The 27,309-nt window shown below is 35.5% G+C and overlaps 2 protein-coding genes across 3 annotated transcripts in view; one reads left to right on the top strand and one right to left on the bottom strand.

Moving 5' to 3' along the window:
• LOC147911898 (uncharacterized) overlaps positions 1-27,309 on the bottom strand; it is a 185,747-nt gene that overhangs the window by 15,018 nt on the left and 143,420 nt on the right. The window lies entirely within an intron of this gene.
• Positions 10,822-11,298, top strand: LOC101392474 (COMM domain-containing protein 6). Its single transcript, XM_087427745.1, has one exon. The coding sequence runs from the start codon at positions 10,898-10,900 to the stop codon at positions 11,150-11,152; it is 255 nt and encodes an 84-aa protein (XP_087283871.1). The 5' UTR covers positions 10,822-10,897; the 3' UTR covers positions 11,153-11,298.

Here is a 27,309-nt window from a genome sequence, read left to right on the forward strand (position 1 = left end):
TTTAGGGAAAATTTATCTTTATTAACCAAATAAAAATATTTCCATTACCTATACCTTCTTTACTGAAGACGTATATCTTACATTATATTCTGTGGCTTGGTAAGTTTATGAATACATTTTATAATTTTTTAGAAACACATTACTTCATAGTACAATCTTTTAATAAAATGCAAGACATGTTTATTAATAGACCCAAACACTTTTTATTTTCTCTGTAATAATAAGTCAAAAGTAGATAAACCTATATTTAATAATTAATGCCTAATATTTTATCTTATTTGGAAATGATCTAGATAGTTAATGAGTTTTTATCATTTAATTTAACCCAGCAAAAATTCAAAGTTTCTAACTACCAAATAGATTTTGGAAGTTACTGAATACATGTCATAAAATATAATTATTGCTAAAAGTTTAAACTCTTATCTCATTTACTTCTAAATAATTTGTTCCCCACAATTATGTTTAGATTACCCACAAAAACTTCATGAGACATTAGACAAAATTAGCTATTATTTAAAGCTGTTATTTTCTGACAAATTTGTAACAGGGATAACACGAGCTTATTTGACTAGTAAACCCTGGCTGTATGTCTGCATCATATCCAGTGTTGACAACTCTGTGGATGTGTCTATTTTAATCAAACCAAAAATGTAAACAAGCTTTTATTTACCAAATATTATTTCATACCAAGTTAACTTGAAAGACTTCTGGGTTAGTTTCATTTAGAAATAATTTTTGTAAGTGCTTGCTTTAAGCAAATTAAACAGAGCGCTTTATTTTGGCCATACCATCCAGAGGTAAAATATGACACATATATAAAATATATAGAGACACACATGAACACACAGGTAGACACAGAGAGAGGTGTTAAATTTTTGTTATGAATCAGGTGCAGTACAAAACTTACTAGTTTATGAGAAACATTTGTATTTCAAAGAATGGCTCTCAGGTCCTAGAGAGCATGAGAGCAGATAATCTACATTATGATGGCAAAGAAAAAGCATTCAAGTTTTTTTTTCAAGGTGGAGTTTCTGGGGCATATTTGCCTTATCAGTTTCTAATGTCTCAATCTTTTATCTCAATTAATATCTAGGAGAATTTTGAGAGGAACAGGAGAGGGTTTTATTATCCTTTTTATTAGCACCTGATATTAGCCTCTAGTTTTTATCTCATATGGTGTGGGCTCAGGCAACTCTATTGATTTCCCTTTAGTAAATTTAATTATCATTGTCTGAAGGGCAGATTTAGATGCTGTTTTACAATCAGGCAGGGGAAATATTCCCCAGTGATACATCATGTCTCTCTCCACAATAAAATCTATAGCACAATCAGGCAAAAAGAGATGCAATCACTTAACATAAAGCTCATAAATATATCAATTTTTTTACAGAATTTCATCTGAATTCCATCAACTCTTATACATCTAATCATAGCTTTCATTAGGACTTTATCAATAGGTCTTGGTCTTATAATTTTGGATAGGGGAAACATTCCCAGTCAGACATTTTAAAACATACTCAGGCAAAGTTGATATAACCTCTTTATATAAAAGTAGCGTAAACATCCCAAACTTTATAATCTTATCAATATTTATACTTTTACATTTTCTCAATTTAATTGTACCTTGATTCAGGATCTTAATGCTAGTCATGATCTTTTATTATTTCTTGTTTTTCTTAATTTGGCCTTTTCATAGGTACCAATAAAACAATTATGATGAGAGCTCTCACAATTTCTTTTCCCAATTTAGAAGTTTTTCTAATTTAAATGATCCATCATCTGGCTACATTGATGAGTAGGATCTTAATAGAGACTCATACCAATAAGCTTAACCATGGATGTAAGTGCTGTCCCCAGAGGAGATCTGTAAAGTTTACTCCCAAAAATAGTCTAAGAAAACAATTGCCATCATTGCACAACAGCAATGAAGGTTGAGACGACAAATGCCCCTAATGAAATCAATTGAGACCCCCTATGACAAACTCCGCTGAAAGCTGGCACAGCTGGACAAAAAGAGTGTGTCCAGGAACCCCAGTATACTCAACTGGCAGCCAAGATGCATGCCAGTACATGCATCCTATCGATGGCAGAGACCATAAAGGTCACAAAGCCAAGCTTTCAAGACATAGAACAAGACAAAAGAGAAAAACCTCACCTTATATGCACAGTAACAGCTTTAGCTAAGCCTTGGGTCTCTTGAAGCCAGAATAATACCTAGGAGGGAGATGCCATGGGGTTAGGGATCATGTGTGCTTTACAGAGTACCTCATTGTTGAACAGATGTTTTCTTGAAGTTGGTAGGGGACCTGTGTCATCTACCCCATTCCATGACCCAATTTATCCTTTCATGGGAGACATCTTGAGGTGCCGAGTGCCCTAATGGCTCTTAACTGTTTGATCTGTGCTCACCAAATATGTGGCCTTTTTGGCTTCCAAGATACCCTTAGCAACAGCTTTCACCTCATGTGCATATTCCCAGACAAAAGGCTTATAGATGCTTGCATCTTGCTCTATGGTTTTTCCTTTTTATGACAAATGACAAAAAAGAGACAAGGAAAAATAGTGACCATCTCTGGCAGGAAAAGGATCAATTAACCAATGAGTACCCAACCGAATTTCCTAGAGTCACTGACTCCAAGAAGTTACCTTTACCAATATTTTCTCCTGCTAATCTAAATTTAGAAAAGAAAAAAAAACAAAACAAAACTTCACCACTCTCACTTCCATTGGACCCTGCAGGCAGTGATCCAGGAGACTGACATGGTAAGAACTTTTACCTCCTGCCAGCTCTTGTCAGGGGTCCAGGATCTCTCAGCTGCAGTAGTCCAGGAGCAAGCAACATCTAGCCAGTAAAGTTTTAGCCCATTCAAGTCATCAAACTGTAGGGGAGGAAAAGAATTCCTCTACGCTCTAGGTATTTCTGGCTGGGTTATGAATTAAATTGATATGAGACAGAAAACCAGAGAAAATCAAACAAAGCTTTATAACATGCATGCATGGGAGAAACCGAGGAAAATTGAGTAACTCCCAGAATGGCCAAAGCTGCCACCTAAATAGAATATTTAGCTAAAGACAAAGGAGGATGTTGGGGTGGGGGGAGTCAGTTATGGGGACATAACCAGAAAAACACAGTAAACAAGATTATTATGCAGATTTAAGTCCTTGTTTTCCACTGTGATAAGAGTTTCTAGAGATAAGGCCATCCTCTTTCTTCTGGTACAGAGAAGGAGATATCTTTACAAATGGAGATTTCCCTTACAAATGTAAATCTCTCTTAAAAAGCGTAACTTCTACTTGGTTTTCAGAGCTTGTTCTATGTCTGCAGTTTTTTAAAAAAATAACCAGCCAAAAATAATCCTCATGTCAAAGAGACACATCTTCTGATAGCCAATTCTGATCCTCCACATATTATATATAGAAAATCCTAGAGACTCCACCAAAAACATGTTAGAACTAATAAGTGAATTCAGTAAAGTTTCAGGATACAAAATCAATATGTGAAAGTCTGTTGTGTTTCTATACACTAATAATAAACTATCAGAAATAGAAATTAAGAAAACAATTCCATTTCCAATTGCATCAAAAAGTATAAAATGCCTAAGAATGAATTTAATCAAAGAGGTGAAAGACCTGTATGCTGATAACTATAAGACAGACATTGATGAAAGAAATTGAAGAAGACACAGATAAATAGAAAGATATTCCATGCTCATGGATTGGCAGAAGTAATACTGTTAAAATGTCCATACTACCCAAAACAATCTGCAGATTCAATATGATCTCTACCAAAATTCCAATGGCATTTTTCACAGAACAAAGAATCCTAAAATTTGTATGGAACTATGAAAAATTCAGAATAGCCAAAGTGATCTTGAGAAAGAAGAACAAAGCTGTAGGTATCACACTTTCTGATTTCAAGCTATATTACAAAGCTATAGTAATCAAAACAATATGGTATTGGCATAAAAATAGACACATAGATCAGTGGAACAGAATAGAGACACCAGAAATAAATCTATGCATACATTGTCCATCAATTCACAACAAAGGAATCAGAATATACAATGGGAAAAGGACAGTCTTTTCAATGAATTGTGTTGGGAAAACTGGACAGCCACATGCAAAAGACTGAAACTGGACTACTATCTTGCATATACACAAAAATTAACTAAAAATGGATTAAAGACTTGAATGTAAGACCTGAAGCCATAAAACTCCTAGAAGAAAACATAGGCAGTAAGATCCTTAATCTAAATCTTGGCAATAATTTTTTCTACCACTCTCCTCAGGCAAGGGAAACAAAAGCAAAAATAAACAAGTGGGACTACATGAAAACAAAAAAGCTTCTGCACAGCAAAGGAAATCATCAACAAAATGAAAAGGCAACATACTGAATTGGAGAAAATATTTGCAAATCATATATCTGGTCAAGGGTTATTATGCAAAATATATATAAAGGACTTATACAACTCAATAGGAAAAAAAAAACTGATTAAAAATTTGCATAATATCTAAATAGACATTTGTCCAAAGAAGACATATAGATGGCCAACAGTACATGAAAAGATGCTAAACATCACTAATTGTCAGGGAAATGTAAAGCAAAATCACAATGAAATATCACTTCACACCTGTTAAAATGGCTATTACCAAAAAGAAGAAATAACAAGTGTTGGTGAGGATGTGGATAAAAGGGAAACCTTGTGCACTGTTACTTGGAATGTAAATTGGTGCTGTCACTGTGGAAAACAGTGTGGATGTTACTCAAAAAGTAAAAAATAGAACTACCATATGGTGCAGCAATTCCACTGCTGGGTATTTATCTGAAGAAAATGAAAACACTAAATCAAAAGATATATGCACCCCCATGTTCATTGTAGCATTATTTATAATAGCCAAGATATGGAAAAAACTAAATGTCCATCAATAGATAAACAAAGAAGATGTGGTATATATATTTAATGGTATACTCCAGCAATAAAAAAATGAAATTTTGCCATATGAGAAAATATGGATGGACCGTGAGGGCATTATGCTACGTAAAATAAGTCAGACAGAGAAAGACAAATACCATATGATTTTATTTCTATGTAGAATCTAAAAAAAAAAAGAAGAAAAATCTCATAGATACAGAAAAGAGATTGGTATATTGGTAGTTCTCAGTAGCAGTGAGTGGGAGGTGAGCAAAATGGGTGAAGGAGGACCAAAGGTACAAAATTCCAGTTATAAAATAAATAAGTCATGGGGATGTAAACTACAGCATGGTGACTATAGTTAATAATAGTCTATCGCATATTTGAAAATTGCTAAGAAATTAAATCTTAAAAATCTCTTTCATGAGAAAAAAATTTTTTTTAAGTTTTGTAACTATGCATGGAGAGAAATGTTAACTAGATGTTGTGGTGATCATTTCACAATATATACAAATATAGAACCATTTTATTGTACATCTGAAACTAATAAAATGTTATATGTCAATTATACCTCAATTAAAAAAAGAAATTAAAAACAAAAAACAACAGAAAATCTCTAAACATTTGGCAGTTACCCAGGAATTTTTAAAACTTACATGGAACTGAATGAAAATGAAAATAAAACACATCAAAATACTTGGGGCACAGCTATAAATGTGCTGAGAAAAAACATTATAACACTTAATGCTCAGTTTTGAAAAGAATGTAGCTCTGAACACAATAATCTAAATTCTTATCTGACGAAACTAGAAAAGAAGAATAAAATAAACCCATAGCCAGCTGAACTGAACAAATAATACTGGTAAGAGCCGAGTAAGTGAAATTGAAAATAGTACAGAAAATCACTGAAACAAATAGCTGATTTTTCAAAAATGTCTTTAAATTAATAAACTCCTTCCTAGACTTATGGAGATTAAAAAAAAAATGAAGACACAAATCACCCCTATTAGGAATGAAGCAGGGACTATCACTACAGATTCTGCAGCCATTTAAAGGATAAGGAAATAATACAAAAAAACTTTGTGGTCATAAATTTGACTACTTAGAAGAAATGGATCAATTCCTTATAAACCACAATCTACCTAATATCAAACAAGGAGAAATAGAAAACCTGAATAGTATATAACCATTAATGCAATTGAATTTGTAATTACAAAGCTCCTAATAAAAGTTTCTAAGCTAATATGGTTTCACTGGAGAAATCTATCAAAACATTTAAAGAGTAATTAACACCAATTTTACACAATCTCTTCCAGAAAATCCAAGAGGAGGGAACTCTTCCCAACTGACTTTATGAGACCAGCATTACCCTAATACCAAAACCAGATCAAGACATCACAGGAAAGAAAATTACAAACTTTGAATCTCATGAATATACATGCAAATATCTGCAACAAAATATTAGCAAACAGAATCCACAGAGTACAAAAAGACAATATGAACAAGTGCTATTTATTACAGATTTGTATGGGCGATACACATTTGAAAATCAATGTAACCCACTATAACAACAGGTAAATAAAAAATCATATGATCATAGCAACAACACAGAAAAAGCATTTGACAAAGTCTAACACTCTTTCACGGTGAAAATTCTAAGAAAACTTGGAATAGAAGGTAATTTCCTCAACTTCATAAAAAACATCTACAGAAAAACTGCTGCCATTGTCACACTTAATGATGAAAGAATGAATGCTTTTCCCCTAGGATCAGGAACAAGGCAAGGATGTCTACTCTCACCACTCCTTTTCAACATAGTACTAAATTTCTAGCAACTGCACTAAGGCAGAACAAGACACTAAAGTCATGCAATTTAAATGAAAAGAAATAAAAGTAATTTTATTTGCAGGTGATATGGTTGCATAGGTCGAAAATCCCAAGGAATCTATAGAACAAACTAAAACAAAACAAGCAATGAGAAAATTATTCTCCTAGAACTAATAAATTAGTTCAGCAAGGTTGCAGGATACAAGATCAACAAACAGAAATTAATACATTTCCATATAATAAGAATAATTGTGTGGAAACCAGAATTAAAAATACACAATACCATTATACTCTCTCTCACAAAAACAGAAAGACGTAGCTATAAATTTAAACATGTATAGGACTTTATCCTGAAAACTATAAATACTAATAAAATAAATAAAGGAAGATCTAAATAAATAGTGATACCATGTTCATGGATTGAAAGATTGAACCTAGTAAAGACGTAAATTATCCCAAGTTGATCTGTAAGTTTAATGGAATTCCTACCAAAATCTCACAAAGATTTTTTTGGTAGACATAGAGAAGCTTATTCTAAAATTAATATGGAAAGATATGGGTCCTAAAATAATGAATATAATTATTAAAAAGAAGAATAAAGTGGGAGGAATCACTCTAATTCATCTTAAAAGACCTAGTTTTTAGCTACAGTGTGTTACTAGCATAGGGATAGACACACTGATCAATAGAACAGAATAGAAAACCTAGAAATAGATACATACGGATATGCCCAACCTATTTTTGATGAAAGTGCAAAAGCAACTCAATGGAGGAAGAATAGCCATTTCAACAAATAGCCATTTCAGCAATTGGACATTCATAGGCAAGAAAAAAAAGAACATTGAACTAAACCTCATACCTTATACAAAAATTAGATCAAAGTGGATCACATACTTAAATGTAAAACTATAAAAATTTTAGAAATAAAACAGGTGAAAATATTTGGGGTCTAGGGCTAAGGAAAGGTTTTCTTAGACGACACCAAAAGCACAACCCATAAAATAAAAATTTGATAAATTAGACTACCAAATTTAAAAACTTGGTCTGCAAGACTCTTCTAAGAGGATAAAAAGACAAACTACAGACTTGGAGAAAATATTTGCAAAGCACACATTTGACAAAGGACTAGTATCTAGAATATATAAATAACTCTCAAAACTCAATAGTAAAACAAACAAAAACACTAAACAATCCAAATAGAAAATGGACAAAAGATATTAACAGACATTTCACTGAAGGAGAGAATATACAGACGTCAAATAAGCACATGAAAAAATATTCACCTTTATTACCCACTAGAGAAATAGAAAAAAAATTTAAGGCTAGTCAAAGGAGAAATACAAATTAAAATCACAATGAGATATCACTACACACCTAATGAGAATAGCTAAAATGAAAAAGATATAATGTAAAATAGATGCTACAATAGGAAAGACAAGCCCATCTTTTCAAAAATTCTGTCTCTCCCAGGCCACATTCTCTAGGTGGCCCTGTAAATGTTTGTCAGCCAAACATTTACATTTATAAGGAAAATCTCCATTTGTAAAGATATCTCCCTCTCTGTACTGGGAAGAGGAGGGATGACTTCATCTCTAGAAATGTATCAATGTGGAAGGTGAGGCCTTAAATCTGCATAATAACCTTACTCTCATTTACTGTGCTCTTCTGGTAATCTCCCATAACTGACTCCCCCCACCCCCAACATCCTCTTTTGTCTTTAGCTGAAGATAGTATTTAAGATGAGAACCTCCACCATTTTGTTGAGAAACTCAGTTTCCCTGGTTTCTCCCATGTATACATGTTATTAAACTTGGTATTATTTTCTTCTGCTAACCTGTCTTTTAATTATTTGGACAGCCATAAGAACCTTAAGGGAAAGGGCAGAAGGGGATTCTCCCTCTTCCCCAACAACCTCCTACTAGATATAATGCATTGCCCTGACTACTTCATGTTAGATTTGGCCGTGTGACTTGCTTTAGCTAATGGAATGTTAGAGGATGTGATATGAGCAAAGGCCTTGAATATACTTGCATAGTTTGTTTTGCCCTCTTGGGCTCTAGCAAGTCACCATAAGAAGAAATGTTCTGGGTTGCTACTGGCACAAGGAGAAAGGGGTCACATGGAACAGACCCATACCCAAACCACAGCCTAAAGCCAAGTCCAGCTGAGCCCGGTTAAGGTTAGCAGAATGATAGGTGATCCACAGACCCAGGAGCAAGAAAAATAAATGTTTGCTGTTTCAAGCCATTAAGATTTTGAGGTTGTTTATTATGCAGAATTATTGTAGCAATATATTACTAATATATTTCACTTTTAGAAAAATGATTATTCTCTTTTATTTTTCCACATAAACTTGAGAATCAGCCTGTCTACACACTAATTGGATACACGCATTTATTCAGTTAGTGCCATTATTAGTACTACATTAAATTTATAGATCAAGTTTAGGGGATCAAATTCAGGGGACATCTTTATAACATTGAGTCTCCTTATTCAAGAATAGGGTATATTTCTACATTTAGTCTAATTATCTTTTCTGTTCTTCAGTTAAATTTTAAGGCTTTTTAAAATGTAGATATTGAACTTTTCTGTTAATTTTTTGGTATTTTACCCTTTTCTTGTTTTTGTTGTTGCTATGCTCTCTGAAATCTTAAGCAATAACTTCTTAAATGTTGGTTGTATAAATCTCTGAACTAGGTTCTGAAAGTAAGCAGGCTATGATGCCACAGTAAGAGTTAAAGGAACTTTACAATGAAGAAGAAACAGGCCTCCTTAGTAGGGCATTAAAGGCTTTACATGATCTGAGCCTCTCACTTCAGGCTTGAAGTTCCTTGAATGCACCATAGTTTTTGATATTGCAATAACTTTGCATATGCTATTCTCTCTGTCTCCGTTATCCAACTCTCTTCTCTCAGAATGTCTACTTCTTACTCAATCTTCAAGATTCAAGTCAAGTATCACCTCTTTTTCTCTATGAAGCCTTCCTTGATCATTTCAGGCACAAGTGACAATCTGCATCGTATCCTCACTGATACACAGATCATTCCAGGCACTGTACCATATAGCATCTGTCTTGTAATATTGACTGTTTGCTAACTGCCCTCCTTCTTCACTCTACCACACAACTGCCAATTTTCCCCAAAAAATGTATGTTTCTTGAAGGCAGGGAGCATGTCTCATTTGTCTCTATATTCCTGGAACCTTGCACATGACCCAATACTTAGTAACTAATTATTTGGTAACATGTTGAATGAACGAATGAATAAATAAATAAATAAATGAGAAAATGAATGTCAGAACTGGAAGGGACCTTGAAGACCATCTTGCCTAACCTCTTCATTGTACAGATGGAGTGATGAGGCCCACAGAGAAATTTACCCATGATCACATAGATGTGGGACTAAAACTCTGAACTCTTAGGCTCCCCTCCAAGGGAAAATGGCCTAAAAGGAAAGCAGGGTACTGATCCCAGATGTCCACCCTTTTCTTTCTGCTGTATTGCATCTTCTTCAAAGCCCTGCAGTACAATAGTCTATTATGGATTTTTTATGGACAAGTTAGCACTGCTGTTGCTTAGACCTCCGGCTTCCTTTCAGTCTAACCTATCAGTTTACTGTCTCCTGAACTCACTCACTTCCAGGCCACTGTTGGTCCTTTGCCTTCACCTTTGTTCTTCCTTCACTTCCTTTACACCTATCTTTCCTCCTTTCTGCTTAATATCATTTCTCTTACAAAGCTGCCTTTGTGTCTAGTTCCTCCAGAAAGTCTTAACCAAAAATGTAGAAACAAGTTCCTGATTCATCTGGGAGATAACATATTCCTTTAGGTCCTGTCTAGATCACTGCAGTGCAATAAAAAGACAGAGGGCCCTGCTAAGACAAATATTGGATACTTGAATCAGGGTTTGTAGTATATGAAAATGATCCCTGATGTGCCTAGAAAAATTACAGAGATTGATGATGTATAAGTTTTAGAGCCTTACTGTTATAGTTCAAATTTCATGTATTTCACTCACTACCTATATTACCATGAACAAGCTCTTGGGTTAAAACATGAAGTTACAGGCCGGGCCACGAGGGACGGGGAGAGGAAGCTGAAGTGTTGCTGGCCCGAGGAGCGTTCACCTGAGTCGGTGGTGGCGTTTCTGGACCCTTGCCATGGAGGCGTCTAGCGAGCCTCCGCTGGATGCTAAGGCCGAGGTTACCACCCAGCTTATAGATTTTCAGTGGAAACTGGGTATGGCTGTGAGCTCGGACAGTTGCAGATCTCTTAAGTATCCTTACGTTGCAGTGATGCTAAAAGTGGCAGATCATTCAGGCCACGTAAAGAAGTCCTTTGAAATGACAATTCCCCAGTTTCAGAATTTCTACAGACAGTTCAAAGAAATTGCTGCGATTATTGAAACTGTGTGAAAACTGATTGCTATCATCATTCTAAAATCGTGGACTTCACTTTCTTCAACAGAACTGCATAAGGATCAAATGATATTTATTGAATGAAAATTGAACTTTTGTTTTTTCATTTTTTTAAATAAAAAATCAGACAAACAGAAAAAAAACATGAAGTTACTGATATTCAGTCATTTTTAATTACACATATAGGAAGTTCATGTAGTTCAACATAATATTTAATCTCTCTGTTTCAATTTGATTATTTGTAAATTAGAATAATAATAATATCTATTTATGAAGTTGTTATGAGGATTAAATAAGAGATTCTGTGCAAAGTGCATAGCCCAGAGTAAGCACTCTATAAATATTTGCCATAAATATCATTAATTACCTTAACTTTTTAAATCTAAAATTAAATTATAGAAGCCTCAAATGAAGAAATATAAATCATCCAATTATATAAATAATTGTTCAAAAAACATTGACTTACAATTATGTATCAATAAATCTGGAAAAATGGCAAGATAAAAAATTATAAGTTTAATTCTAAATACTTTTGATAGCCATTGAATATTTTTCTCAAGAAAATGAAAAACCCTAAAATTTTGTGTATCAGATTGTTTTTATACTGCTTTCTTGAGCTATAAGCGATGTACAGTAAACTGCATCTATACAGGGCATACAATTTGTTGAGTTTTACATATGTATATACCCATGAAACATCTTTTCAATCAAGAGAGTAAACGTACCCATCAACTCCAAAAACAAACAAACAAATGACAACAACAAAAACATTGACTTATTCCTGCCATGTGTTTGGAACTATACTGGAATCAAGAGACCAAGTAGTTGCGGCAAATGTAAAAATTTTCTAGTCTAACTGGGTAATCATTTCTAAACACATACACCAGCATTCTTAGCAATTTCATTGTATCATATCCCCTCACTCTCCTTTAGCTTCACAAATGGCTTCTCTATTGGGGCCTTATAAACATGCTCCAGTCATTTCCATTTAAAAAAACAATACAAAACAATTCTCTTTACCATATGTTTCTCTCCAGCTATACTTTGTCTCCTCCCTTCTCAGCCAAACCCTATTTGTTGTCATTATTCACTGTCTCCACCTCTGTAGGTTCTACTCTGATGATCCAATAGTATCCTATGATTACTGTATTTCTGTCATAACTGTTATCATGTTGTACTGTAACCATCTACTTATTAATATGTCTCCCCTTCTAGACTTTAAGTTTCTTGAAGCAGTGACAGAGTCATATTGATTTTTGTATCTTCAGAGCCTACCCCAATGTCGGGAATGTATCAAGCAGTCATTACACTTTTATCAAGTAAATAATGGATGAGATGGTCAGCCCAGTACCTTCATATAAATAAGTCTAACATTTGTTCCTCAGTCTTATGTTATCAAACTACTCAGATGTAGTGAACAATATTTTAAAGAGAATTTTTGTAACGTAGTATTATAGAAAAGCGCCTTCCTCCTATTCCTCATTTTACTATTGACTCATTGTGTACCTTGAGACAACAAAGTCTTTTCTCTTCTCTGAGGGGCCTCATCTGCCTAATGAAGGGCTTAGCTGGTCCAAATTCTCTTCAAAGTTTCTTTCAAATTTCAGTTTTAAATGAAACACAATTATCCTGCAAAAAGCACAAAAGAACATTGGAAATGACTTTAGACACTGGTGGCTATCCCAATACCTTCATCCTCCAGTACAATGTTGTGTGCCTTAAAGAAACTCAATACATGGGAAATGAACTGCCTAGGTACAAAATTGATAGTAAGATTATGATTAAACAGGCCAATTGAATGATCATGAAGATTGAACTGAATTAATTGGGTTTCTTTATTGATTAGTTCACCTAGACAATGATTTAATTCCTTCCTGCAGCTTGCTTTGGTCACAACAATTGTTCTCCCTTTGTGGAAATACGTTCCTTCCTTGTAGAGTTGCATAAGTTACACACTTTTACATCAACAGTGAGAAAGTTACACAGATCCACGTCCCTCATGAAGGAAGGTTTAGAGCAAAGGAGATTTTTCATCAGTGATGCTATAATACCTTTAATTGGGGGATAACACACCTAATTTTAAAAATTAGTCTAGAGTTACATATTTCTCTGCTTGTATTCAAGAGACAGTCAAATGTAAATTACTAAGTCAAAGGAGATGGATTTTCATTTAGCATTTATTGTCTTCCGACATGTCTCATCCAGAAATGGAATGACATAATTTTTGTATCTTTGTAGATTAGAAGCTGAAGGGCTTGTTTAAGTGACATTTCTGGGCCCTGAAAGAGAAAGCAGGGAGTACATTCCTCCTTTCTCCCATTCAATCCCAACAAAAATGTATTCTCCCTCTCTCTGCTTCCTCTTTAGGGAATCACACTGTGGGTCTCTGTCTGTTGGAATCAAACCTGGAGGGTCTATAAGCTTTATCTCCTCTAGGCTCCCCTCCTTGAGGAGGGCTAGGAACATGAGAAACCAGGTTCTTCAGACATTGGAGGCTAGAGATAAGTAATGACAAGCTGAAAGACTCCAGGACTTTTTTTTTTCCCAGAAAACAGGAGTCATCCTCTTTAGAAGCCCAGCTGTTCCTCTCTTCCCCCTCCCCCCTACCTCCACACACACAACTCAATATAGCTTCCAGTTTTCTTAGGGCACTTTGCTTCTTATTTTATGGGAAAAGTGTACACAGCTCTGGAGGAACCCTCTAGCTTCCTCTACCTCACTCCTCTCTTAAAAGGGACAAGGACAGAATGTGTCTAGGACTACTGATGGTGAAATGCCATTCTGAACCCTGGAAAAATATTTAGTTAAGATTTATCTTAGAATCTTTATTGGGAGAAAACTCCAAGGGGGAAGGGAAGATAAGAATGAAAGAACGTAGATGAGGTACACGGGACTGTGAGCCAAGAAGGCAACAAGTCTGAGATGGACCTCAAAGACTTTTAAAACCCTTGAGTGACTTGTTCAAATGAAAAACAAAAAGATGAGGCTACTAGGTCACGGAAAAGACCGTACCCCCCAAATAACCAAATGAGGCTGAAGAAGAATGACCACCACCTCACTCACACATTACCCTGAATTATAATTCTCTCCAGGCACTGTATAAGGGGTGATGCTTCAGCATCAAAGAATTGCAACCTCCCTCAGTTTAAAGACTGCCCCTTTCTGGAGGGACTGTGAGGGCTTAGGTAAATGACCAGTTAATTTTCCAGTCAGCACCTACTTCCCATCCCATCTTCAGTCCAAGGAGCAATGTGAAGGCTTGAGCTGACACCATTTGCTTAATGTTCCTCTCTAAGTGGAACTGGCTCTCTTTCACTTGTTAGGGGAAACCACCAGCAGTGAAGTAGAAATCAGTGAATCAGCTACTTCTGCTCTTCCATTTCCTTTTTGAACATTCTAATGAGAATGCACTCTAGAGGCCTTGGACCTCAGCTCTAACCATGCTTTCATCTGCTAGATCTTATCTAGTCTAGCCCCATATTTTAAAAAATAACATTTGTTAAATTACAAAAGTAAAATAATCATATTACTGAAAGTTTGGAAAGTGAAGAGAAGCCAAAAGAACCAAATACAAAAAACCTACCTCTGGAACACAAGCCACTGTTGATCACTCTATTTTATTTCAATTCAGCTGTTTCCCCCTGTACATATTTTTTGAATATTGTATGCAGAGGGCTCAGCCAAGTATTTTATTCTGGCTCGTGCACTTTTCATTCTTCCCATATTGTTTTTTAATCTTCCAAATCATCTCTTTATTGAAAAAGATTGTGTGACTTTTTAATGTCTGAACAGAAAGGAAATAGCATCTTTCATCATACCACCCTAATACATTAACATTATGCTTCTGCTTGTTCCTTTCCAGTAACACCTTATGCACAGGTAGAACCATTTCAACATAATTTCAACCATACCTTCAGACCACTCTCTGAGGGGCTATTGTGACTTAAATTCATAAATATTTTCCAAGATCCTAGATAGTCTTCATAATTACTCCACTCTTTAAAAATTATAAAAGCAATATTACCACATTAACAGTACTTTTGAAATTGAGAAGATGGACTAAATCTATTTAAATCCGCCTCTCAGAACAAAAACAATTTTAGCAATTTGGAACACATCCTTTGAGACTTTTTTATGCATGTTTTTCTATACTTGTAATCCTATTGTTAGATCCAATTTTGCATCCTGCTCTCTTGCTTAATATTACATCCTGAGTATATCCACTTGTTACATAGATTTTATTCTTGTATTTTCTTAAAGAAGTAATATGACCATACAGCAGGGAATTTAGAAAATGGAGGGTGCATGGGAAGAACAGATCACTCCTAACCTCATCACTGCACTTGGCCACTATTAGCAGTTCAGTGTATTTCTCTTTAGCTTTTATTTATTTTACTTAAAATTTTTCATATATTTACAAATATGTTTATATTTTTATATAATAGGTTTAGTTTTTTAAATATTTATATAATTATAAAAATATATAGCATGGAATTTTGTATCTATATATTTTTAGAGGTTTTAAGAATATGTTTATGTAATGATTTTGTGTGCAATTTTGCAAGCTTAATTAATTCTGCTTAATTTTATATCATGAACATTGGGATCTTTTAAAGTTTAAAAAATATATATATATATGTTTACAGAATGGTAATAATAGAGTCATTTTTAATCTTGTATTTTATTTTTTAGAATACTTTATATAACAGTAGTATTGCTTTTACCTCTGTTACCACCCAAGGAGGGGAGGGTCATCTGCCCAATGCAAGACATGCCAATAGTCAAGAGGCAAGGAGGTAGGAGAGAAAGGAATTTTTATTACAGCTTGCTAGCAAGGGTAAAAATGGCTGACTAATGTCTGAAAGAACCATCTTACAGAAGAAAGGCTAGAGGCAAGTTATATATAGGGCTAGTATCTGGGTGGGGGCGTCTGTGATCTCTGGGTGGGGATAGACATCTGGTCTTAGTTCCTGATAGTCTTTTCTTTTACTGGATATGAATCAGAGACTGGAGCAACACTCTATACCCTGATCTTTCTGTTGTCATTGATGATAGCTATCAGCATAGACTCTCTGCCTGGGGATCATCACATTCTTAAGGAACTCAAAAGAACAAAGTTATCAACTTATAGCAGCTGGGAGGGGCCATAAAACCCACAGAGCATGTCTGAGATATTTAATCAGAGGTCATTCAAATTTACAACAGAGTTTCTTTTCTACAATATGGCATCCCTCATGTCAACCTTGTATTGAGCCGATGTCACCTTCAATTTTGTATGCTTCATTTTTACTTACTTTGTAGATATATTGCAAAATTATCTTCTCATTGTATCTGCTTAACAAACACTAACACAATGCTTACTGTATGCCATGCACTATTTTAATTGGGTCTATATATTAGTTCATTTAATCTGAATTACAACTGGATGGGGTAGGGTTACAGAAGAGGAACCTAAGGGAAAAGGGAGTTAAATAACTTGTCCAAGGTCTTACAGCTTATAAATGACAGGTGCTGGGATTCAAACCTATGCATTCTACTTCTAATATCCATGCTCTTAATCATCATGCTATGCTGCCTCTCTATCATTCTTTGTTATCCTAATGATTTCAAAATAATCCATTTAGTGGTTGTACCATTTTCCTATTATTCAGTATTTTAATTGTCTTCAATTAATTACTATTAGAAGTAACAGCAGTACTGATATGCACATATACCTTTAAATGTATTGAGGTTTATTTTTAATCCCCCTCAACTTGTAGCTAAGGAAAAAGATCTAGGGAGGGAAAAATGATTTACTCAATGGAAGCTTCAGCAGAATGTCAAGAAGGACAGTTACAAAGTCAAGACAAGTAGACCAAAATAAGGCCCGCATCTGTCTCAATCAAAAATATTTAGGAAATAGGATATCTACAGGAACTAGAAAGAAGGAGAAAACCAAGCAGGAAAACAGATTTGAGGCATCCATAACAGGCAAGGGACTCAATCACTGAGCTGCAGATTCTGCTTGCCTCAAGTAAGGCAGCTCATGTAGGTGGCAAAAGCCTAGTTTCAGGCCTCAGCAGAGTCTTTGCTTAAACCCCAGCACCAGGGTGAGGAAATCACTTGCCTTCTCCAGGCCTGAGCTTCTGAAGGTGCAAAGTGCAGTTCCAGCCTCCCTAAAACCTTCATTTCTCCCTGGCTTTTGTACTATTCATTGACCTGGCTTTCTTTCCCTGCCTCTTTTATGCCTTCTTCTAGGTCTCCCCTTTTGTTTCCATTCAATTGTAAATTTTGCCATGCTGCTGGGTCTCTCCTCAGCCATAGCTTCTTAACCTACACACTTTCATTGTTTCAAACTCCATCTACACGCTGATGGCTCCCAAATCTCTTTCTCCAGTCACACCTTCCTTAAGCTCTGGACCTATTATAACAACAGATGATGACACCAACTGTCATTGCTCCAAGACTCACATGTGTTAGGTACTGTCTAAGCATTTTCAATGTATTATTTTATTTTATGCTCACAATTACCTTGTGAGGGAGGTATTATTATTCTTCCTTCCTTACTGATGGGGAAAGTGGGGCACAGGTTGCTTAATTAACTTGTCCAAAGGGCATGCAGCTAGCACAGAGATTTGGACACTGGTAGTGTGGGTCCAGAGTCCAGCCATTTAACAAGTGCATTATAGTCTCCTTATCTAGCTACCTGCCTGTTGGTCATGTCTTGATTTCCTACAGGCCATCAACATTAGCATGGTCCAAACAGCCACCTGAAATGTCTTATGGAATATAAAAATGTGCACACAACACAGAACAATACACAGAGAAAGATTTCATGAAGCATAGCAATCTTAAGCACTTATATACCTGTGCATAACATTTTAAATTAAAGCTACAGGTGGAATTAGACCCCATCCGGACCAGTAATTTTCAATGTGTGGTCTTTGAACTGCTGGCATTATTCACCCAAGGATGGGAGGGGGATTCTTAAAAATTCAGATTCCTGGGCCCCACTCCTACACATACAGAATCTCTGTGGGTGGTGCTCAGGAATATGCATTTTTAACATGGTCACAGTAGATTTATTTTGTGCACTCAATTTTGAGGATCACTGACCTAGTTCCATTATATTATTTGATAAGTGGGGACACTGAGGCTCAGAGATGAGTGAGACTTGCTCAAGGATGTGCACATAGATAAGTAACTGGAAATTTACTCACTAATGTAGATAAGAAAAGACAAAATCTCTCTCTTTTTTTTTTTTACATTAGAAGGCAATTCATGGCTACTGTAGGGAGCTTTAAAACAGAGTATAAAGGAAAATGTAAATCACCTGGAGTCTTAGCTCTCTATAATCAGTTCTTCCTCTCTTAGCAAGGAAGTTATTCTTGCCCTCTAGAGTTCTATTCAGAGATAACTAGCATTAACAATTTGGCACAAGTCATTTTTATCTATATTATAAATAAATACATAAATAAACACACACACGTATATATGTGCATATATACACATATACATTTTGCATTTTGGGGGGACAAAATTATAAAGTTACTGTGCAAGCTATTTTGTAATCTGCTTTTTTCATTGATGATATCATGAATATTATTCTTTTATAATATTTTTAATGGATGCAAGTTATTCAATATGGATATGAATGCACCATATTTATTTATTTATTCCTCAATTTTGGGGCATTAGGTAACTTCTAATATTTCATGAAGCACCCTTTGTTAGGGGTCAAAGATTCAAATATCTACATGGCCAACACCTAACCTAGCCTGAAGACATCAGAGAAGGCTTCTAGGAGGAAGTGACAGGACCTGAATTTTTAAAAATGAGTGGGAATTAACTAGATTATGAAAGTGAAGAGGATATTCCATCAAATGAGTAAAGAGTGCTTGGTAAATATAACAGGGAGTCATGATAAGTATGAGGGGATATCTATATACTATCTACAGGGGGTAGCCTCTGCCTCTTGGCTACAACCAATTGCTATTACAAAGAAATGTGGATCTAGTGCTACTAGATCACCTAAATTTTCAAGAGAAGTCAGAAATGCCAATTTGTATGAGAAATCTTGTGATTTTTAAATATAAGAACCCAATTCTCAAATGTTTAAGTACTCTGCATGACAAACCGAATAGATGGGTAGAGGTGGGCGGGTGAGGGATATTGGTCAGGGGTCCTGGCCTGGAAATTTTTGCACATAAATATGTGTTCATATTCCTGATTTTTTCCTAAGAATAACTTTCTAGAAGTAGAATTAGTGAATCAAAGGATATATACATTTTTAAGGTTGTTATGATATATATTATTAAACTGTTTCCAGAAAACATGTACAAGTTCTGTGAGAGTGCTGTTTTCAACTGTAACAAACAATGCATATTATACACATTGTTAAACCTTTCCCAATTTGAGAAGCAGGAAAAAAAATGGTATCTTGTTATATTTTCCATGTATTTGAACTTTTTTTTTCATATTCTGCTTAGCTATTTCTACTTCTTTGGGACTGTGTGCTTTTTACACCTTACTGTATTCAATAATTATAAATATCATATTTCTATTATTTTCCTAGGACTTTAACTAGAGAAACTTTCACTTTCTTATTTAGGAGGTAAAAAACGTTCTGAAAGTGCATATCCCTCTCTCTGGGGTCAGAGTTCAGGTTCTTAAGCTACCTCTTTCTCTTTGGTGAGATCTTCAGCCTTAGTCTCTCCCTTACACAGTTCTTGAAGTCAGTCCTGAGAGATTTTTCCCTCTCTGCTGCAAAGATCTCTACTTTTCCCTTTCTGACTTTGTCATAAAATGAAGATCTGAGCTATATAGAACTGCTTTTTTTCCTGGGGAGACACCATTGGCACTATGCTTTTTGAGTAACAAGAAGATTTTTGTCCATCTATTAGCCTCTAGTATCCACAGCCTGTTTGAAAACAGAGCTTTTGTAAATCCCAATTTGCATCAAATACTTCAAACTTTTATCATATACATTAATTAATAAAGCAGTAGTTCCTCTCAATGAGGCAGAGACCAAATTGTAGATTGCATGCAAAGCCTCTTCTGATTTTATGAAAGGAATCATTCCCCTTTTCCATAGCATGTAGTTAAATACACATTTTAAACTACTTCTGCATTTCAAGAAAGAGATACAGTATTTCACAGTCCAGTCCTTCACTGATAGTGACACACTCTTATGTCTAGGCTACCTGGGAAGCAAGGGCATCTCCTTTACTACATTGTAGAGGTAAAAAGGTAAAAAAAAAAACAAAAACAAGACAAAAACACCCATCTTTTATTATGCAAATTTCCAACATACAGGAAAATAAAAAGAAGAGTATAATGAGTTCCTGGGTGCCTATTGTTCAACTTCAAAAATTATCAACATTTTGCCAATCATATTTTCTATTCCCCACTTATTTATTTGATCTATCTGTCTACACAAATAATCCATAATCAATCTATATATCAATGTTGGGATTAGTTTATTATGAGCCAGATGTGAGGACTAGCCCAGGGCCTGCCTTCTCCAAGGAAGGAAGGGCACCAAAGAAGTGGGGTATACAGAGTAGTTATATGCCATCTTGGAACAAAGAGCATACATCACATAGGATAGGACCGTACCTTTTACAATAGTCATGAGATTGCTTTGCTGGAATAGCAGATTGGTGAACACAGCAGGTTCATGTTCACAAGGTGAGTGGTCACAAGGTGAGCACAGCAGGTCAGTAATTAATCCTTAGTTTAGGGAGAGATGCTTATTCTAAAGGAAATGCTGATATGGGAGAGGTTACATCTCTATCTTTAAGGGCATCATTCTTGTCTTTGGGACATAGAAAATATTTAAAGCAGATGTATAATGCACGCCCAACAGGCAACATCGGGCCCTTTTGGAAAAACAAGATCAGGCCAAATTAGTTTTAAACCAAATGGCTTCCACATATACTCTAATATATCTTATTTCTTTTCATTTATGTATCATTTCCCCCCTTTCATCTATAATCTTTTGATAGATAGCATTGACGATCAAAATATTACCCCTCAGTGCCAGGGTAGTTGCTTCCTGCCCTGGGTCCATCATGTACCTCAGTGATAGGCTTTTATCTCATTGACTTGCCCGGTTATCCACATTGGGGGCAAATAGACAAACATAGAGGTATATATTAACAGAGGAAGCATTTCACAGGTTTTTCAATTAATTTTAGGTTGTTGCACAAACATTGTTCATGTGGTTTTCTATGGCTTCTTATGCTCACATTGTTTACAATTATAATTGCAATCCAGATTGTAAAGGGGAACCAATACCTGAAAGAGGCCAACCAAACAAACCAAGACTGAGTACAGGATTGCTTAAGGCATTCACCTGCTTTTTCATGTGCTTTAGCAGAGAATACATATTCAAAAATTCATCAGGTATAAAAGCATAGCATCCAGTTTGAATGATTGTATGTGTACCACCTTGGGATGCAGTTAATCTAAGTCCATTTCATCTTGAAGGGCAGCCTTTTTCATTAAAGACATTTTAGTGTTTAATAAGGCTATTCCTGCTTGACTGTCATTAAGAGCTTGTTGAGTAAATTTACTCAGGGTTTCTATATGTGATAATGACATATTTTAGCCCCAAGGAAGGAACAAATATGGCCACTATGTGGCCATACCAGTGGAACACTGAAAGAGCCCATCTGGCCTTAAAGAGAGGAAGATTGGTAACAGGTGTTAGCTCAATGCAACTTCTTCTCTGCATCTAAGGGAAGCTCAGGGTGCAGTGTTTTAGCCATCAAGGCAGTAGCCAAGGCCAGATATTTGTTCCACATAAGCACTGAGTTCCATTAGGAGCCACTCAATAAATGCCTGGCCTTCGAGACCAGTCTGTTCCAAATTAATCACTTGCTTTAAGTATGATAGTATTCTGAAAACCTTAAATGGAACAATTATAAAATAGGTATATAGTTTAAGCATTACAAAGGTTTAAATGAGGACATATAATGTTTGGAATACAGGCTTGGTCTGGACTCTTGGGACAGCTGTCTACAATAGATGCCTTCTTATTCTTATCCTGGTTTGGAGATATTTACATTGGTCAGTTGAAGTTGGGTATCAGAAATATGAACTGAAACCCACTCAGGTGGAGAAGACTTTTTTTTTTTAATTAGAAATGTGAATCCATGAGTCTATGCCTTTTGATTCTGCAGTGCATGAATTGGTTAAAAGTACCTGATCTGGTCCTTTCCCACAAGGCTTCAAAGAGTCTTTTATCTGGTGTCTTTTTTAATAAACAGTCTCTAGGTTGAAGTCCATGATTCTAAAGGTCTTTGTCTCCCAGGCACTCACTGTGAAAAGAATCAGCTACCAACCTCTCATTTCTTTTAAGTGTCTCAATGAGACCTTGACTATAATTAAGATATCTCTTTTAAGCAAAGTTGGCTCATACATTCTTTCATCTAATTGAATAGGCCGTCCATTATTATCTCAAAAGGGGACAACCAATGTTTACCAAAGGGTATAGATCTAAGATCGAGGAGCACTAGTGGAAGATCTTTTGGTCATGAGAGATTAAATGCTTCTGAAAGCTTTGCCAATTGAGTTTTGATTGTGCCGTTAGTTAAAATGTTGCATTATTGACCAAATGACACAAATAGATTTAATAATTTGCCTGGTGAAATAAGTTTCCTGATCACTGTGTAACTTGCTAGGAATTCCTCAAACAGGAATTATCCTTTCCAATAATAATTTACCTAAAGCTATCACTCTTCTGCAAGAAAAGGCCTCAACCCAATAAGAGAACATACAGATCATTACAAGATATATTTATACTTGAGATGGTGGCATTTAAACAAAGTTCAATTACCATACCTCAAATGGTCCCTTAGGAAGGGGATAGTGGCCTTGTGGTTCATGAAATAGTTTCCCTAGATTATATTTTGGGCATATAGCACAATTAATATAGGCTTTATGAGCCACTGTGGGAAAAAGTATCCAAAAGTATTGTTTTCCCCTTTTTGTTGCCACCTTTGTTTCTCTTCTTCCATGGTGATTTCTTGAGCCTATAGAAGGAAATCTTTTACTGGATTACCAGAGTTAATAGAAAGTAGCGGGCATTCTTGAGGCTGGATGGTGTATCCAGCTTGATAACGTCCTTGCTTATCATTTAAGTAAGACTCATCTGTAAACCCAAGTAGATAACAGAATGTAGTCATGGTTGTTTTTCTCCTGTAGTGCTGGAAGCAAGCCAGCAGGGTTAACATAGCGAATAATATTTACCTATGCAATATAACCTAAGGTTTATCATCATTTACTTGACAATGCTTGCCAAGCAATTTAGCATGCCAAACAAGCCTAGTTAGTATCTCCCTCTTTATAGGAAAATAGAACAAATTTCTTTGAGAAGTCCCAGGGGCCCTCTGAAAATTCTCAGAGAAACTTTTTAAGTCCAAAGAAAGATTTCATTTAGGATATGAATTTTGGGGATCTTGTCAAAAATGTCAAAAAGTTTTAAAACACTTAGTCAAAGAGGATCCAGGGGTTGCTGATCTTGTCACCATGAAACAAGGGTCACTGTGAAACAAGGGTCACTGTAAAACAATGCTTAGTTATCCATTAAGCCAAAGTGAAACTCACATAAAAGTAAAGAAAACGTTTTATAATCTCTTTATGAAAAGCAGACTTAAAGTCCAGTAAAATCATCCTTTTAATAAAGAGAAAAACACATTATACTTTTTGTACCAGCTTACTTCTGATATTAAAACTTATTCACTTAATTAAATTCCTTTTAATCTTAACCAACTTCACCATGCATAAAACTCTTTCCTCAGGGTTCCTCTGCAACAAACCTTCTATAACTTTCTTTTTACATTCAGAATTTGTCCCATGCCTTTTTTCTTCCCTCCTAGTACTTTAGGACAAATTTATCTTTCTTAACAAAACAAAGATGTTTCCATTATTTATACCTTCTTTACTGAAAACATACATCTTTCCTTAATTACAAAGATGTTTTCCTTATTAATTTTAGTAGCTTTAATCACATATTTTAATTAGAATTTTTAACCCTTACAGACCTTAATTTTTAGTGAAAAATAAGTAATTGTAAACAGCCTTTTACATTAGCATTCTGTGGCTTGACAAATTTATAAATACTAGTTATAATTTCTAGAAACATGTTACTTCATAGTACAATTTTTAAATAAAATAAATGTTTACTAATATATCCAAACTCCTTTTAGTTTCTCTGTAATAAGAAGTGACCTAAAAAATTAATAAATTTTTCATCATTTAATTTCACTTAACAAAACTTCAAAGTTTCAAGTTACTAAAGAGATTTTGGAAGTTGTCTTAAACACACATGCCATAACACATAATTATTTTAAAAACTTCACCCAACACTTTCATCTTTTTCACATCTATTTAGTTTAATCCTTCCCAATAGTTATTTAGATTGCCTACAAAACTTCATGAGACATTAGGCAAAATTAGCCATCATTTTAAGTTATTATTTTTGCTAGCCAGTTTTGTAATAGAGATAACATCAGCTTATTTGACCAATACACATAGAATAAAGGCTGCATATCTGCATCATATCTAATGCTGATAAAACTGAGGACATGTCCATTTTAATCAAATCAACAAACAAATAAGATTTTATTTGCCAAATATTATTTCATATCACGTTAACTTGAAAGACATTTGGGTTAGTTTCTATTACATTTACAAATAATTTATGGAAGTACTTACTTTAAGCCAGCCAAACTATACCATCCAGAGGATATCACATACGTATAATATACATAGACACACATACACAGAGACTCCACATCTATTGTTTCAAAATTACTATCATGAATCAGGTACAGTAATAAAAGGCTCCCTAGTTATGAATCCAAATTTTGTTTTAAGTAATTTACTAATATTTTGTGGAGAAGACACTCAAGATGCTAGATTTTTGGTGGGGGCACTCTCATAGCTGTTTTTCTTTCCTTTTCTCCTTTTTTTTCCCTTCAGCCTTGGGAATTAGTGATGGGCTAGATCTTCCCAAGAGGGTTTTCAAACTCTTTGAGATAAAAAAAAAATGGGTGGAATCTTAACTGTCTCTAGAGCTGCTTTTTAGTTTTGCAAGGATTTTTTTTTTAAGGACAGTTTCTCTTGATTCCTCAGAATTTGAGTTGTAACTTAAATGACATTATAGGTCAATCTACCTGTCCAAATACATCATCCTTAATTTGTTTCTTTCCCTCTGGGTGATTAGTTTTATTTTAACTTAGGTAAGAAGGCCTGGAAAGAAAATTCCTATCAGGCTCTGAATATCAGCTTCCAGTTTGGCTGAATTTCTGATCATAAGTTGCTAAATCCTTTCAAATACCTTGTCAGGTTTCAGCTGGGACATACAGTAACTACCTGGCTGTATTGAACAGTTCCAGTAATCTTTTTTTTTTTTTTTTGTGAGGAAGACCAGCTCTGAGCTAACATCCATGCCAATCCTCCTCCTTTTTTGCTGAGGAAGACTGGCCCTGAGCAAACATCCATTGCCCATCCTCCTCCTTTTTTTTTCCCCTTTGTCTCCCCAAAGCCCAGTAGATAGTTGTATGTCATAGTTGCACATCCTTCTAGTTGCTGTATGTGGGACACGGCCTCAGCATGGCTGGACAAGCAGTGTATCTCTGCACGTCCACGATCTGAACCTGGGCCACCAGTAGCAGTGCGTGCACACTTAACCACTAAGCCAGGGGGCCAACCCCCCAGTAATCTTTAACACAGCAGTTTCCCAGAAAATCTCTCAGAGTATCATTAACTCTGGGAGTAGATTACAGGGGTGTCTGTAAAGCCATGGCCTAATATATTTTCCTTTAGGTAACTTTTATAACTTAATTTTTACTAGTTGTTTGTAACAGAACTTTCAATAAGGTTATTTTGGAATTTTAAAGTTTTTGCTTTTAAACATTCTTCTTGAATGATCTTATCTAAACAGCATGTTCCTTCTCATGGCCAATGTAATTCCCCTGAGCTGGCAGCAGTTTGGTAGGATACTCAGCCATGAATGGAGTGGAACCCACACTTCTGTCTGACTATCTCTGACCGGAAAATGGGGTGCAACTGAATTTTTGTCTGACTGTACTTTGGGACCTGCAACCTGACAATTATTAAACCAAGCCCTCAGGACAGGAAACGAGCTTGGTAATATTTTTTATTTTTGCTGTTCTTTGTAAACATTTACAGCTTCTGGAACCTTTAGTTTGAGTCATCATGGCAGAAGGTGGCAAGCTTGACTCTTTAATAATTTCTCCATTACCTGGCTCTTAAAAAGGAGCCCCACAGTGGCCACTGTAATTTTAAATTTTCCCAGGTTATCTTTCCGGCCATTTACAGATTTTCTTAAGCACGTGCAAGTTTCAGCATGAAGCAAGCTGGAGTTCTGGAGGGAGGCTGCCCATTTGGGAACTGGTCAGCTTTTAGAAGCTCAATTTCCCATTTTTCTTTGTTTTATTTTAATATAAAGTCTGAGCAATTTCTAGTGACAGTGTAGTGTGTCATAAATGTGCTGCTTCTGAGTGTTACTCCCTAAAGAAAGGTTGTAAACACTTTTATGTGCCTCAGATTCTCCCACCAGCAGTCTAAAACTACCGTGGGGGCTCAGAGTGCATGGGCAAGCAACACTTATATGTGCTTCCCCGAATGAGCCTTTAATTAATTAATGTGAATGATACTGGAGTTCTCTATGGGACCCCTACTCATCGCAAGGATTGATCCTCTGACACTGCCACGAGGTTCTCAGTCACCTGAAAATGACTTTAGGCCAGGAGGAGCTTGTATCCCTTCTCTTTGGACCTGAAAAGTTCAGATTCTCATTTCTCTATCAAGTAGTTTGTTCAGACTTTATAAACACAATTCTTTCCAATGTAAAACCAAATTAAAAGGTCAGCCTGTCTCATTCACTCCAAATTTCCCCCTAGGTTCCCCTGGCCTAGGAAATTTCCCCTAGGTTTCTCTTTCCTAGTAATTCCTGCCTAGATTCCTCTTACCTAGGGTATGTAGCAGTACTCCCTTAAGACACTTAGTCTTAAGGCTTGAACCAGCTCATACAAACTCTAGACCATTGACTTAAAATAAAGAGGTCTGAGTTTCAGGAGAATTCACCAGGGTCACCTGAAGAATGCAGTGATCTGGGGTGGGGGGCTCAATGGCTCTTTATT

The sequence above is a fragment of the Ceratotherium simum genome, chromosome X, assembly GCF_057802395.1.
Source record: "Ceratotherium simum simum isolate JZ-2026a chromosome X, ASM5780239v1, whole genome shotgun sequence".
Taxonomy (NCBI): Eukaryota; Metazoa; Chordata; class Mammalia; order Perissodactyla; family Rhinocerotidae; genus Ceratotherium; species Ceratotherium simum.